The 13897-nt window shown below is 53.0% G+C and overlaps 1 protein-coding gene across 1 annotated transcript; it reads right to left on the bottom strand.

Moving 5' to 3' along the window:
• Positions 1-2390: 2390 nt before the first annotated feature.
• RGS16 (regulator of G protein signaling 16) lies at positions 2391-8761 on the bottom strand. The gene is made up of 5 exons (XM_079313762.1): positions 8620-8761; positions 7386-7487; positions 6644-6705; positions 5216-5382; positions 2391-4945 (listed from the first exon to the last, which is right to left on the bottom strand). Exons 1-5 carry the CDS (start codon positions 8697-8699, stop codon positions 4745-4747), a joined length of 612 nt encoding a protein of 203 aa, XP_079169888.1. The 5' UTR covers positions 8700-8761; the 3' UTR covers positions 2391-4744.
• Between the last annotated feature and the right edge of the window lie 5136 nt (positions 8762-13897).

Here is a 13897-nt window from a genome sequence, read left to right as displayed (position 1 = left end):
GGAGAATGTAAATCCTCTCCCTCCAAATTGTTATTATAATTTTGAAATTAAGGGGCTCTCAGGCAAAGATATGGGAATTAGGAATAACAGTTCTTTACTAGGAAAATTAAAATAGAAATGCAGTATTACAAAGAACAATCCCAAACACTGCCAGAGTCAGAATCCAAGCTGACACCCGTCAGTCAGTCAGGGTGGTGGCAGCAGTCCCATTCAATGGTGGCTGCATCCTCCTGCAGGGGCAGATGTGGTTCAGCTGGAGCAGTGCTCCTGGAGAAGGTGCAGTTTCCTCTGAAGGTGCAGGGATGATGTGGAAAGGTCTGGCTTTCCTCTGGAATCCAGTGTAAGAAGGTCCCTTGGTGTCCAAAATCTCATTTTTTCTCTGGGTAGGAAAGGCTTGGCTGCTCCCCCTGGCTGGAGCATCTCCCAGTGGGATGATGGAATTTTATCAGTCATGCAGTGGGACTGAATGGGCCAGCAGCAGATGATATCTCCTGGAGGGAGGATGGGCTGTGGAAAGATGAAGATGATTGCCCCAGCTGGTTTAAAGCTGGCCCATTAGCAGATAATATGTGCCAGGAGATCAGGGTCACTGCCCCACCCAGCTCAACAGATGGGGACAGAATACACATGGCTGGCCACATCCTGTATTGCAACCCAAGACACCCATCCCTGCCCCCAGGCTGTGGCTGCACCATTCTTGAGCTCCCCTCCAGCACAGACAGCCCAGCCCTGCGGAGGCAGGAGGGCTGCTGTCCCCAGCACTGCCCCCAGTGCCCCAGCAGCAGCAGAAAGCAGGAAAATTCTCTCTCATCCTCCTGAGGCAGCCCAGGGGTACAAATCCTTGTACTGACAGCCTTGGCATTCAGAGTGGGAGCGCATCAGCTGTGGGTTCTGGCACTTGGTTCAGGCAAAGGCTTGGAGTGGAAGCTGCAGAGCAATGCCATCCAGCTGCTCCCTCCCTGCTGCCTGGCCTGGGGGCTGGCAGGGCATGCAGAGCACAGGGCAAGAGGTTTCGAGTGTTGGAAATGGCTCAGTGCATCCTCTGTCTGCTGAGCTTCCTCCAAAAACGTATCCAGATAGAGTTTTACAGTGCTCATTCATGGATTTCTTTAAAGAGAGAAATAAATCATGGATGTACATGCATGCAGCTTGCTGTCACTCCTGTGTATCCATGGAACATGAATTCCTGCACTTAAATATCTGCTCATCCACCTGCCCAAATCCTTTTCTGAGTGCACTCCTGCATCCATGGCCGTGTCCTAAGGCCACCCCAAAGCAGCTTGGTCCCACTGGAGCAGGGACCTTCTGGCTCCCAGAGCACAAGGAAATGGCTTTTTTTTCCACCAAATAAATCCACCACCCCTTCATCCTGGCTCATGGAAACCTGGCCCTGGAGCAAGTTTGTGTTCACAGCCTGGGGGGGCAGGGCAGTGCCAGCCCCCACAGTGGCTCTCCGGAGCTCAAACCTTCCAAATTTGCAAACCCTGGGAAACTTCAGCCAGGGTTTATTGGGAGTGACCACAGCCAGCCCAGGGAAGCTTTGGCTCCTCTTTCCCAAACGTGGTTTTGTGGGTTGGGGTTATTTTTATCCCCCTTGAGGCTTTAAGGTTTTGTTGTATTACCACTGGGTTATGGCAGCAGCCACAGCTGGATGCAAGGCTGGCTTTTAGTGACTGGGTTTTCTCTTTGGGAAGCATCTCAGAGGAAACTGGGCTGCAATTGGGATTGTCCAGGATCAGCTGTGGGGTCTGAGAGCTGCCACCAAGGCTGAGGCTCAGCTTGGCCCATGCATGACACAGCAAGCATGGAAACAGCCTCACATTTTCTTCTAAGGAAAGCTCAAAAAGGTTTTACTTCTATATTTTTTACTTATTTTGTTGTTGTTGGCTTGCTTATTTATTTTTTTTAATGGAGAATCAGTTTTAAATTACCTTCAAGGTGTGCAAGACAAAGAAAATTCATAATTTTTCATTCAGAAGCTGCAGAAAAGATAAAGAAAGGGAACAACAACAACATTATTTTTTATTCTGGCTGCTTCTAATCTGCTTTACTGCTCTCTTTCCTGACATGTAATTTAAATATTTCCTGGATACTTTTCAGATGGAACAGAGTTGGTGTGTTTTACAGTGCCTGGTGATCTCTGGGCCCTGCCTGGCTGTGTCAGAGGGGACAGCAGGTCCTGCTGCAGCTGCAGGTGCTTGTAAAATGCATTTGAATGGCAGAGGGTGGCTTGTGCTCATAGTAGCACCTTGGAGCATGCATATTCCCAAGTTATTCCCCCAGGATTCCAGCTCCTCCTCGGCAGTCCCCTCACGCTCTCCTACGCTGACGCAGGCCAGTTAATTTTGGCTTCCAGAACACACAATAAATAGAAGGAAGGCAACTGAAATAAAACCACTTTTTGATCGGGTTTTTATTCCAAGCACTTCTTGGAGCAGCCCAGGGTGCTTCCATGAAAAGCTCTTTCCATGCAACCCTCCCCTTCTCTCCCAGAACATTCCAGGGTGCTGCTCAGACCTCAACACACTCTGCACAGGAATAAGATGTTTGATTTTTTTTGTAATAACCCTTCTGATACCAGAGAGTTTGCCCCTTGTCAATGAATTCAATCATCAGGTCCCACTGATAATTTTGTTACTGACAAAAATCAGATATTATTTATGTCAGTGATGCAAAAGCAGGGCTTTTTTCTGCAAAAAAAAATTTGCACTCTCTCAATTTTAAGACACTTGTGTTTTACTAATACTGAGCAGGTATTGGGAACTGCAGTGCTGTAATGGGCTCAGAAATTATGAGCAACCCAAGCAGTACTGAATACCCTGGCAGTTCATACATTCAAAACCTCCTTTCTACTTTCATTCTTTCTATTAACTGGTCGATTTTCTTCAATAAACCAAATACCACAAAGCTTTATGCTTCAAAATTCTTCCCCCCCTCCTTTCCTGCTCTTGACACTGTCACTTTTAAAGTGACTGGAAATGCTCCCTGAGTCACCCAACACAGGCAGCTTTGCAAAGCATCCAGAATTAGAATGTAAAATTTAACTGGAAGTCCACAAGTAGAAGAATAAAAATTTTAAAAAAAGCAGACCCAGCCCATGCTGTGAGGCTATTTTTCTCTTTACATTTTATTTTGTAAGGACAATGAGAACAGACCATTGTGCATCGCCCGCTTCGGTAACACAGCAAAGGTGGTTCCAGTTGTAAAAATAAATAATAAATAAGGAAGCAGCTGATATCTCCCTGTAAACACAGCTCAGATGTGGGACCAGGATGGGGATGGTGGAAGAGCACTCAGGGTAACATCCCCAAACTGGCCCTTGGTCTCTTGCTCTGCTCAAGCAGCTGGGAAAAGCCCAAAGGATGCTGTGCTCTGGCTGTTGCTGGGACAGGGGGGCCAAAGAGAGTTCCTGTGGCAAGGAGTGAGTACCAGTGGGACAAAGATCTCCAGGATTGGTCTTCAGGGATAAGCAGAGCCCTGGAAAGCAGCCCTCAGCAGGGAGCAATGCTGCTGGCACATTCCCCAGGGCCCAGCACAGGCTCCACATCACCCACCCAGGCAGCTGCTGCCAGGTGGGATCCACACCCTTCAGGAGCCCAGAATTCCTGCTGAGAGGGACTTTCTGAAGAGCTGCCCCCAGCTCTGGGCTGATGATGTGTCCTGCCCCTCCTCCCAGTCACTGGATTCACAGCACCAGTTTGGCTCACTCCATGGGTTTCTGCTAAAGTGCTGTGGCTGCAGACTGATTTCACCATCCCAAGGAGCACCAAGCCCAATTATAAACCCAGGCAAAGCCCCGGCTTTTCTCTCCCATGTGTGAAGATCAAGGTTTCCATAGAGTTGCCTGTTTGACCTCTCTGTTCCCTGCCTAGGATAAGCTGCTGTGTGCTGAGATGCCTTCCACAACTTCAAAGGGAGAGAGGGAACAGCATAGGCTGGAAAGCATCCTTGAACTGCCATCCATGGTCCTCCAAAGCCTCTAGCAGCTCTCCCTGCTGCTACTGGCATACCTCACTCCACAGTTGTGCTACAAATCTGCCTGGTCCTCTCAAATTATTACACAGAAAAGTGGGAGGCATGCTAAGTGCTGCAACAGCTAAAATAATTTAATTTTCAAGCTCCTCGGAGCAAGGGACATGCGTGTGTGCTTTCAGCAGTGCTCCTCTGATAAATATAGATATAATAACAGCAACAATGATGAAATAAATAACAATAATAGGAATAAAACGTCAGGCACATGACCTAAAATTAGGAGCAATCTGAAGGTCGTGGAGCTCAAGCAAGGGATAAGTCATTGCACTGGAAGGAGGTGGAAAGCTTCGATGCAGAGCATGCATAGGACACAGCTGGAGGATCCTGGGATCAGGAGAAGGCAGGTGCAGCTGAAAACGCCACCAGGACTCGGGGGTTTCATCCTGGCCATTCCCAGCGAATGGCAGCAAATGGGAGCTCTTGGCTGGTGGATGCTCGGGGGAATGAATCCCATCTCTTTCCCCGGCCCTGCAGCTCAAACCCGAGCTCGTTCCGTGTGTGCAAGGGGAGGCTCCGGGCTCCGCGGCGCCGCGTCCGTGCGGAGCGGGAGGCGCTGGGGATGCCGCTAAAACCCCACAAGTTCGGCAGAACCCCGGCACACGGGCTCGGGAAGCGCTGGGGACGCCGCTAAAACCCCACAAGTTGGGCAGAACCCCGGCACACGGGCTCGCAAAGCGCACCCCGCCCTGCGGCTGGCCCCGGGCCGGGCTGCTCAGGTGTGCGAGCGCTTGCTGGAGCCGCGGCTGGCAGCCTGCCTGCTCATGTCCTGGTAGGAGGCGGATTTCAGGAAGCGGGGGTAGGAGTCCTTCTCCATCAGCGTGCGCGTCTTGGCCTGCGCCTCGTTGAAACAGGCCGAGGTGGCCCCCGAGAGGTTCTTGCGGGTGATCTCCCTGGTTTCGTGGTCGATGTTCACCTGCAAGGCAGCAGCGCCCATAAACGTTAGCTCCTCTCCTATGTCGGGACAAAAAGCTGCTTTTAATCCATCTTCACATGATTCTCTCCCTTCATGGTCAGGCTCAATTTGTGTTCCAACGTTAACGAGCCAATTGTGCTGGACCACGCGATGTTAGAAATTAAAGAGCAAGAGCACATCTTCCCACTGATCCAACAGCACTTTAATAAAACCCAACAGGATATTTTATTCCTTCCCCACCCTATTTGATGCCACAGGAAATGGTCTCACCTCCCTGGGCGCCTCACTTTGGACAAACTCCTCGAAGATCCTGTTGGCTTTGGAGGCCAGCTTGGTTTTCGACCGGGTCTTTTTGAAGTCCTCGCATGCCAGCCAGAAGTCGAGGTTCTCCTCGCTGAATTCAGTCTTCAGGAAGGTGTGGAAGGCATTTACCCCACCTGGGGAGGGGAGAGAAGAGCAGTTAATGGGACAGAAGGCAGGGATGAAGAGGACCAGCAGCAGACACTGCCTGGCGAGCTCAGCCCTGGGAGCTCAGACCGTGACATCTGCAGATTTCCTTTCCCTCCGGGCAAATTCCACCCTCTGAGACACTGCTAATTGGCCTCTAGACTCCAATAAAATCCTTTCCCACAGACAAGTAATCCTCTGGTTTTATTTATCTGACCTTTCTGTAATGAGGCTTCAGAGTATTTTCTTTACAGCTTCAGGAAAGGGCTAATTCTACCTAAGGAGAAGCGCGCTGACGCATCGGAACGCTGCAGGAGCCGAGCGGCGGTGCCTTGGTTTTGATTCCTCAGCTGAGATCTGGGGGGAACGAGATGCTGAGGACGGGAGGGTAATTGCAGCAAGGATTTCAAAGCTGCACTGGGAGGGTGGATTAAGTTACAAAGCTGGAGATGCTCATTAGCCATCACAGCATGTGAGGAAGGCTGGGGAAAAAAAAAACACTTGGCCCCAGACTAGCGCTGTGGAAGGACTTTGTCTGGCTGGGGAAGAGCTTATATGGTAGACAACTGCTTTTGTATTAAAATTTGACATTTCTGAATTGTGCAGAGCCCAGTAAGGAAGGAATGATGTGTGGGACTGGAAGAGAGGTCCCACCTCTGGGTCTGGAGGAGCTGCCTGCATGGGGGAGAGGGAGACAGCATCTCACAGGATGCATCACAGACACACAGGTGATATCAGAGCAGGGAAAGGCCACGGTTATTCAGTAAAACAGCTGAATTACTTCTCCCCATAGAGGAACCATCCCCAGAGGCTCAGGACAGACAGACAGAGGGCAGCAATGCAGTTGTCTGGACAAGCTTGAGGGGAGGTGACTGCATTGCTGTTTCCACCAGACGCTGGGAGCAGACACTGCCTTCTCTCCAGTGTGGAGAAAGGGGTGGTTTGGGAATACCAGGATGTTCCCCTGGCGGGCTGGTCCTCATGGGATGCCCGTGACAATGCTCCTGTCCCAAGGCAGCAGAGAGACAGCACTTCTGCCCCTCGAAAACACCCAGCCAGGAGGAAAATGTACAGCTTCATGGGACAGGCAATGTGCCCTGTACCTCAGATCTAGGCAGGAAAAACACCTAAACCACCTAACTTGAGGAGGAGGCGAGATTTCATCGTACACTGACTTCAGTCATACAGCTCACTATGAGTACATTTGTCCTACCTGCTCACACCAAGAGAAGAAAACAAGATGCTACTCACTTTTGCTCTTGAGGAGCTGGTCAAAGGACTCCCTCCACTCCAGCACGTCTCGGGAGGAGTCTCTGGAAAAGACAAAAGGAGGTGAGGCTTGCTGTCCGGCGGTGAGGGATGGAGCACTTCAGTTGTGCAGCTCCATCAATGGGAGACAGCAGCATTCAGCAGGAAACCAAAGCCAGAGGCCAATATCCATTACCTGTGGGCTCTCTTTCCTCTCTCCTCCTTTTCTTTTACCTTCCCTGATGTCTCACCCGACCTCAGCTCCATGCTGCTGGCCAGGTTCTTTAGGGGATGCTCAGAAAAACCCTTTCCTGCCGATACAAGTCCAGCAGGTTCTCTAGGGAATGCTCAGAAACTGATCCCTTTTCTGCTGGTGCTGCTCCAGCAGAGCCTCCTCTGCAGAAAGACCCCCTGCCCTGAGCAGCAATATTCAGTGTTCTGTGTTTAATGCTGCCTGCATTCCCCAGGGATCCCAGCCACCAGGGAGAAGTGCAGGAGCCTGCGGGATCCTTGCCTCTTGCCAGGGCCCTGCTCGCTGTGCCTAATGCCAGAGCATCCGTTCCCCCGTCGGATTTTATAACCGCTGGAGCTGGGAAGTGATCCGCCTTCCCAACCCGCCTGGGTGGGACTACGGGAGGGGGAGCTGTGCTCTGTGCTGCGCAGATGGGCAGGAGCATCCCTCGGGAAAGAAAGCTGCTCCATGGGGACCTGGCCCGGGCTGAACCTGGGACAGATCAGTGCTTACCTGCGCCTAGAGCCCAGCTGCAGCTTGCTGGAGCTCCCAGTCTTGTGTCCCAGCTCGGGTTTGTGCAGCAGGATGCTCAAGCGGGTCTTCAGATCCTTGGCTCTGGAAGGGAGAGAGGGAGAAAAGGGACAGGTGGGATCGCTGGACCACCGAAGTGCTGCCAGCACCCCCTGCGCTGCTCCCCCCGGGCTCGGGGGCACAGCCCTCGCTCCCCAGCTTCAGCCACTTCTTTGCTCTCTGGTGTGTGAAATAAACGCTCCCCACTTGCTTTTCCTGCTCCCTGGCAACCGCGCTCGGCAGCGCATTAAGCCTGGGGGACTCTTGTCTCCTGCTCGCCTCCCAGGCAGAGACACATGGAATATACAGCACGACGAGCTCTTTCCTCTGGGGCAGGTAACAGAGCAGCTGCTGAGCGCCCAGCTGGAGCCCCCCAGCTCCCGGAGCTAACCTGCTTCCTCTTCCCATCCCACTCTCCCGGCAGCGCTCCGCGGGAAAAACAGCGATTTCTTCTCGCTCAGCAAGGCGGAGCATCTCCCTGCTGCCAGGCTGCTGCTCCCCTGCTCTCTTTTTTGGGGTGCCCCTGGGTCTCCAGGAGTTTGTCACCAGGCCGTGGGGAGGGCAGCGCTCCTCAGCAGCGCCATCCACCTATCCCATGCCTTTAGGAGGCAGCGGGGCACCGATGCTCCTGTGCCACAGGCTGGGATGCTCCTGCCTGTCCCCGCGGCGAGGGCACGGAGAGGGCACCTCCCTAGCGGGGAGGAGAAGCGGCTCCTGTCTGTCTGTCTGTCTGTCCCCGGGGTGCCCCCGAGGGGACAGGCGGCGTGTGGCCCGGCTGCTGTGAGCGCGGCTCGTTCAGGCGTCCCAAGGCGCCCGTACAAAAGTGAGGGTTTAAATGTCAAGCCGGCAGCGTGGGGCTTTGCAGGAGGAGCAACATGTCACTTAACAGTTCAGCCGTGTTGGCAAAAATGTTTCTGCTGCTGTCAGCTCGGAGGCAGAGCCGGAGAAGTCCTGGTGTGTTTGTACAGCCCTGTCCAGCCTCCTCTCCCTCCGCTCGTTTCACCCCGTGCCCCCCTCTTGGGGAGCAGAAGGGCTGCAGCCGCAACAATTCACTTCTCTGCGGGTTTGCCTCGAGGTGTGCACCCCAGTTTCTACCCTAACATCACATCCGCAGCAGCGGGGGCTGGTCCAGGCGCATCTTTTCCAGCCAACCCTCTGCCTCCCAGGAGCGCCTTACCTTTCCAGGCAAGCGATGGGGAGCGCGGCTAAGCCCCGGCACATGCTGAGAGCTGGGCACCCGGGCATCCAGCAACTCATCGGCTCCTCCGGGGGCGGCACGGGGTGCAACAGGCGGCTGCGGCACCTCCTGCCCCGCGGTGATGGGCTGGCGGCTGCAGCAGCCGAGCGGAGCCGCGCTTTATATCGGGCGGGAGGCGGGAGAGCGGGGAGGGGGACCAGCATCGCTCCAGCCTCCAGCCAACCAAAAGCTGCTCAGGCAGCGCCCGTGAAGATAAGAGCTTAGGTAAGTTTGTGTGTGCTGCTGAGGGAGGGGGGAGTGGGAGGCCCAGGCTCGTCCTTGAGCATCACAGTCATCGGCGCTTCCTCGAGAACAGGAAAAAACAGGCTCGTTTCCATCGACGTGTGGAGCCTGCTGAGTAACCAGCGGCGGGTGGGAGAGAAGGGACAGGACAGACGCTGCAGCTCCATCCCGCTGCCCCGGGGCTCCCAAACCTCCCCGCTCCTCCAGCAGGCTCTGCCCGAGCTGTTTGAGCAGCCCAGAAGGGCCAGGAGGGGTTGTGCTTCCTGGGGTGGTGCCATCCAGATGGAGCAGAGAGTGTGATGTTTGCACTTCGCTCCTAATGGCACTGCCAGCTCACAGCTGGAATATATAAGGCACAATATCTAGCTCTGTGTGCTGGCTGGAGTTGCACTTCTTCATCACAAATTCCCTGCTGGGTGTATGGTGGGAGAAGGGAAGGGAAGGGATGCACATCAAAGAGAGCCAAAACCTGGGAAAGCATCTGATAATGGAGGATCCTGCTGAGACCTGAAAACTGAAAGGAGATTAAAAGCCAGGGAGAGGTTGGAAACTGGAGGGGAAGAACTGAGCCAGCAAAGGAGAAGGATGAAGAGAAGAGGTTAAACCTGTGCACACCAGCAAACCCCAGGATGTGGTGCTACAAAAGCCAGAGGCCCATGAGAACCAGCAGGTGCCCTGTGCTGAGGTCAGGCTCACACAGGATCCCAGAGCTGCCCTCCCTGCAATTCCCAGCTCAGTGGCTCCAGGAGGGAGTGATTTTAAACACCCCCTGCTCACAGCCAGCTGAGCACAAGGCCACAGCTGCCACTTCCACTCTTCATCCTCTCCCTTCCTCCCTGCTATTCCCAGCTCAGACATTTTTCCAGAGCTCAAGTTGTCTCCTACCCTTGCTGCCTGCATTCATCACACACAGAGCATGCTGCCAGAGCATCTTTCCCTTTTCCAGAGCATCTTTCCCAGGAGAGATAACTGTGCCAGGAGAGTGGCAGCATGAAGCCATCTCGGCCCTGGGCCAGGGAGATAGGCTCCTCTCAAGCTGCCTTTGGGAGCAGGAGCATATCTGGATGGGAGGCTTTGGGAGGAGCAGAGGCACCTCAGCCCCACTGAGCAGTCTTTCTCTCATCACTTAGAAAAAGCCACAGAATGGTCTTGCTTATAGACTGGAAAGATGCATCAGGACTAATGACTGAACATACACTTTTAGCTCCTGTCTCAGCTCTAATGTAAGAGCAGCCTCTTTCCTGATGGCTCTGGGGTTTTCCACTCAAATAATCCGGTTTAAGCCTTTTTGGTTAGCAGATATTCAGCTACAGATAAATGGCTGGAGCTACACAAAGCTCTTATTCATGTCTTCTCTGTGCCTTAAAACCATGATTAGAGCTGTGGATTCAAGGGAAGAAATGGAAGAATAATGGAGAAAGGGCTGTAAGATTGCCTTTGCCTGTACAGCTGCTGAGGTCTGTGCACACCCACAGTGTGGTGTGTTGGGTTTCAATTCAGGATGTGGCCAGCAATGTGTGTTCTGTCCCCATATGTTGAGCTGGGTGGGGCAGTGATCCTGATCTCCTGGCACATATTATCTGCTAATGGGCCAGCTTTAAACCAGCTGGGGCAATCATCTTCATCTTTCCACAGCCCATCCTCCCTCCAGGAGATATCATCTGCTGCTGGCCCATTCAGTCCCACTGCATGACTGATAAAATTCCATCATCCCACTGGGAGATGCTCCAGCCAGGGGGAGCAGCCAAGCCTTTCCTACCCAGAGAAAAAATGAGATTTTGGACACCAAGGGACCTTCTTTCCACTGGATTCCAGAGGAAAGCCAGACCTTTCCACATCATCCCTGCACCTTCAGAGGAAACTGCACCTTCTCCAGGAGCACTGCTCCAGCTGAACCACATCTGCCACTGCAGGAGGATGCAGCCACCATTGAATGGGACTGCTGCCACCACCCTGACTGACTGACAGGTGTCAGCTTGGATTCTGACTCTGGTAGTGTTTGGGATTGTTCTTTGTAATACTGCATTTCTATTTTAATTTTCCTAGTAAAGAACTGTTATTCCTAATTCCCATATCTTTGCCTGAGAGCCCCTTAATTTCAGAATTATAATAACAGTTTGGAGGAAGGGGGTTTACATTCTCCATTTCAAAGAGAAGCTCCTGCCTTTATTGGCAGACACCTGTCCTTCACACCAGGACACGTGGACAGTGCTTGGTAGCAGTTTTGGAGGTGCTTGGCCACACCAGCCTGGGAGCACTGGTGTCACAGCAGCAGGGCCACGTGGATGTGGGCACAGGCTCCTGGTACCCACAGGGGAGACCACACTCAGCTGTTCCAGAGTCACTGAATGGTCAGGGTTGGTGAGGACATCTGGAGATCACGCTAAAATAGGTTGTCTCTCACCTCCCAGCTGCAGCAGGTGACCAGAGGGTTTAGGGTGGCAATGCCCCTTCTCCTCACCGCCTACATCCCCATCTGCTCCCTGTTTTTCCACACAAATGCTGTGGAAATGTTCACCTTTGTCCCTTTCCCTCTGGAACTGCAGCCCATCCTCCCACCCACGGATCTGCAAAGTCACAGGAAGCTCTGGTGGCTCTCCCTGGTGTTTGAGGCATGCTCTGAGCAGGTCATGCCAGGAGGAAAACCTCCAGGAGCCTGGACACGTGTTGCAGGCACACGGGACAGATGATTTCTGGCTGCCACTCCATGGTGCCTGGCACAGCCACTGTGCTGGGAACCACGTGCTGCTTGAAGCAGCCAGGCAAATGTAACTATGGCAAAAAACACAGCTGGGATGGCAGCAACAGCAACTGGCGAGGATGTGAGCCAGAGCAGAGAAACTCTGCACATCTCTGAGATTACAGCCTGCTGACCCACTCCTTTTTGCTTCAGGCTGCTTTTCCCCAGAGAAATAAAGTGCATTGGACAAATGTGTGTGTGGTTTTACCTTGTCCCCTGTGCCGGTTTGGAAGCTCTGGGCTGAGGTGAGGCCAAGCTGGCAGCGAGGCAGAGGTGAGGAGCTGCCCATGGTGGGAGAGAGAACCCTGAACAACTCCAGGGAAGGAGTCAGCCAAAGGCTGTGGGCACCACAGCAGCTCTCTGAAGAGGCACAAAGCCATAGGAAATGCCACTCTCACACCAGGGTTTGCTCCAGAGCGTGGCTCTGGGATACAGGGCAGTGCCAGATCCACGTGAACCTCAGCACAGGAGTGGGATGGGGCTGTTCCAGCAAAGTCCTCCCCAGCAAGGCTGGGACAGACCCTCTGCCCATGTGCCACAGCCACCCCCTGACCCCTCTGCTCACTCCAACAACAGGGCTGTTGGAGGACAGGCAGCTGGCAGCATGGGCTGCACTAGGTGAGACATTTCCTACTGCAGAGCTCTGCCCAGGGTTATGCAAGAGCTTCTCAGCCCAGCCCTGTACATGTACTCAGATGTCTTCATGCTGCTCTGTATCTAATTTAATTACGTGCTTCCCGTCTCTTTCAGCTTAGCAGCCTCCCGTGGCTCCATTGCCTCCTTTATCAGCCTTTGTTTTGGAATACAAAAATCTCATCTGTGTCGCAATGCCTGGGGCCAGGCTGCCTTCCCAGAAGTGTGCCACAGCCTTGCCAGCACCAATCCAGCTCCCACCCACTGCAGCTTCATTCCCAGCAGGAGCCCAGGCAGGTGAAGGCACGCACAGCCACCCTTGGCCAGAATTTGGGGGGTACAGCCACTGGCTGGCTTCACCCACAGCAGCAAAACACACCCCAGGGATTGCTGCTGGTGGTTCTGGGTGAGTGTTTGCAAAATGCCAGCAACCTTGGAAAACACAAAAACGAAGGTTTCAGCCCCAAACTACAGAAATGGGGTGGGAAATAAGAAAACAGGGGTTTGGTGACAGGGTGCAAAGTGCCCCAATGCACAGTCAAGCTCTGAGGAGAGTTTCTGGCAGGAGTATTTTTGTATTTTTATAGTGTTTGACTGAAATAAGGAGAAGATACAGAAATAGATTGGGAAGGGAAGGGAGGGAGAAGGAAGAAGGGAAGAGCCAGGGTGAGCTGTGCTGTGTTGGGGTCTCTGTTGTGGCAGTCTGTCCTCAATTTCTCCTAAACCAGTGGGGCACCACAGAGGTGGCAATCAGGAATGGTCAAACCTGAAGGCACTGCCGCAGAGCCTGCCATGAAATCAGGGAAATGCTGAATGCAAGGGAGGTTTAAAGGCCCTGCTCATGTTACATAGCCCCTTCCTCCACCTGCAAGCTGTTGATAAGCCCTGAATGTCTTCAGGGAGGGAATGGGATGGAGGCTGGTGCTGTGCAGGCAGGAGTGCAGAGATGGGGACAGGGTTTAGTGGTGGGCTTGGCAGTGCTGTGTCAATGGTTAGACCTGGTGATCTTAGAGGTCTTTTCCAACCTGAGAAATTCTCTGATGGTGCCAGGGAGGAGCAGGGAAGCTGCCAAGGCTGAGACAGCACATTTGCAAGTAGTCCCTGAGTAGCCTCAGCTGGGTCTAAGCCTTGGGCACAGCTTATGGGACAGGGGCAGCTGTGGCTGCAGGTGAGCCTGGCTCCATCTGTGCCTGCCCAGCCCATCCCAGGACATCCCAGCTGACCCCATGGGGTGTTTGATGGGTTCCCAACCCTACACACTCACATGCAGCACGGGAGGAAATAGCTGCTCTGGAAATCTGCAGCAGTGCGGAAAGAGATTATTGAAATAATATTAAAAAAAAAAAAAGAAGTAATAATTAGAATTACAAATGAGGTTTTGGAGGGGCAGCTGTTATCCACTCTGCTCACGTGCTGGCTTTGCACAGCTGCACAGGGAGAGGTAGCTGACAGCAGGTACTTTTAATCTTCCCTTTCCGTTCCCGGCACCTGCTTTTTAAAGCCACTGAACAGCCAGGAAAAAAAAAAAAAAAAAAAAAAAAAAAAAAGCTAAAAGATGATGGCTAAATATATCCTAACTAAGAGGAGAGACAGAGCAGCACT

The sequence above is a fragment of the Erithacus rubecula genome, assembly GCF_903797595.1.
Source record: "Erithacus rubecula genome assembly, chromosome: 10".
Lineage (NCBI taxonomy): Eukaryota > Metazoa > Chordata > Aves > Passeriformes > Muscicapidae > Erithacus > Erithacus rubecula.
This window is presented reverse-complemented; position numbering and strand designations above follow the sequence as displayed.

What these genes read in the sequence shown, in the direction of transcription:
- RGS16 (XM_079313762.1), bottom strand. Translation starts at nt 8,699, where the DNA reads ATGAGTTGCTGGATGCCCGGGTGCCCAGCTCTCAGCATGTGCCGGGGC. An exon ending in CCAGCTCCTCAAGAGCAAAA is followed by an intron (nt 5,383 to 6,643) that starts GTGAGTAGCATC and finishes TCCCCTCCCCAG; the next exon opens with GTGGGGTAAATGCCTTCCAC. An exon ending in AAAGTGAGGCGCCCAGGGAG is followed by an intron (nt 4,946 to 5,215) that starts GTGAGACCATTT and finishes GCTGCCTTGCAG; the next exon opens with GTGAACATCGACCACGAAAC.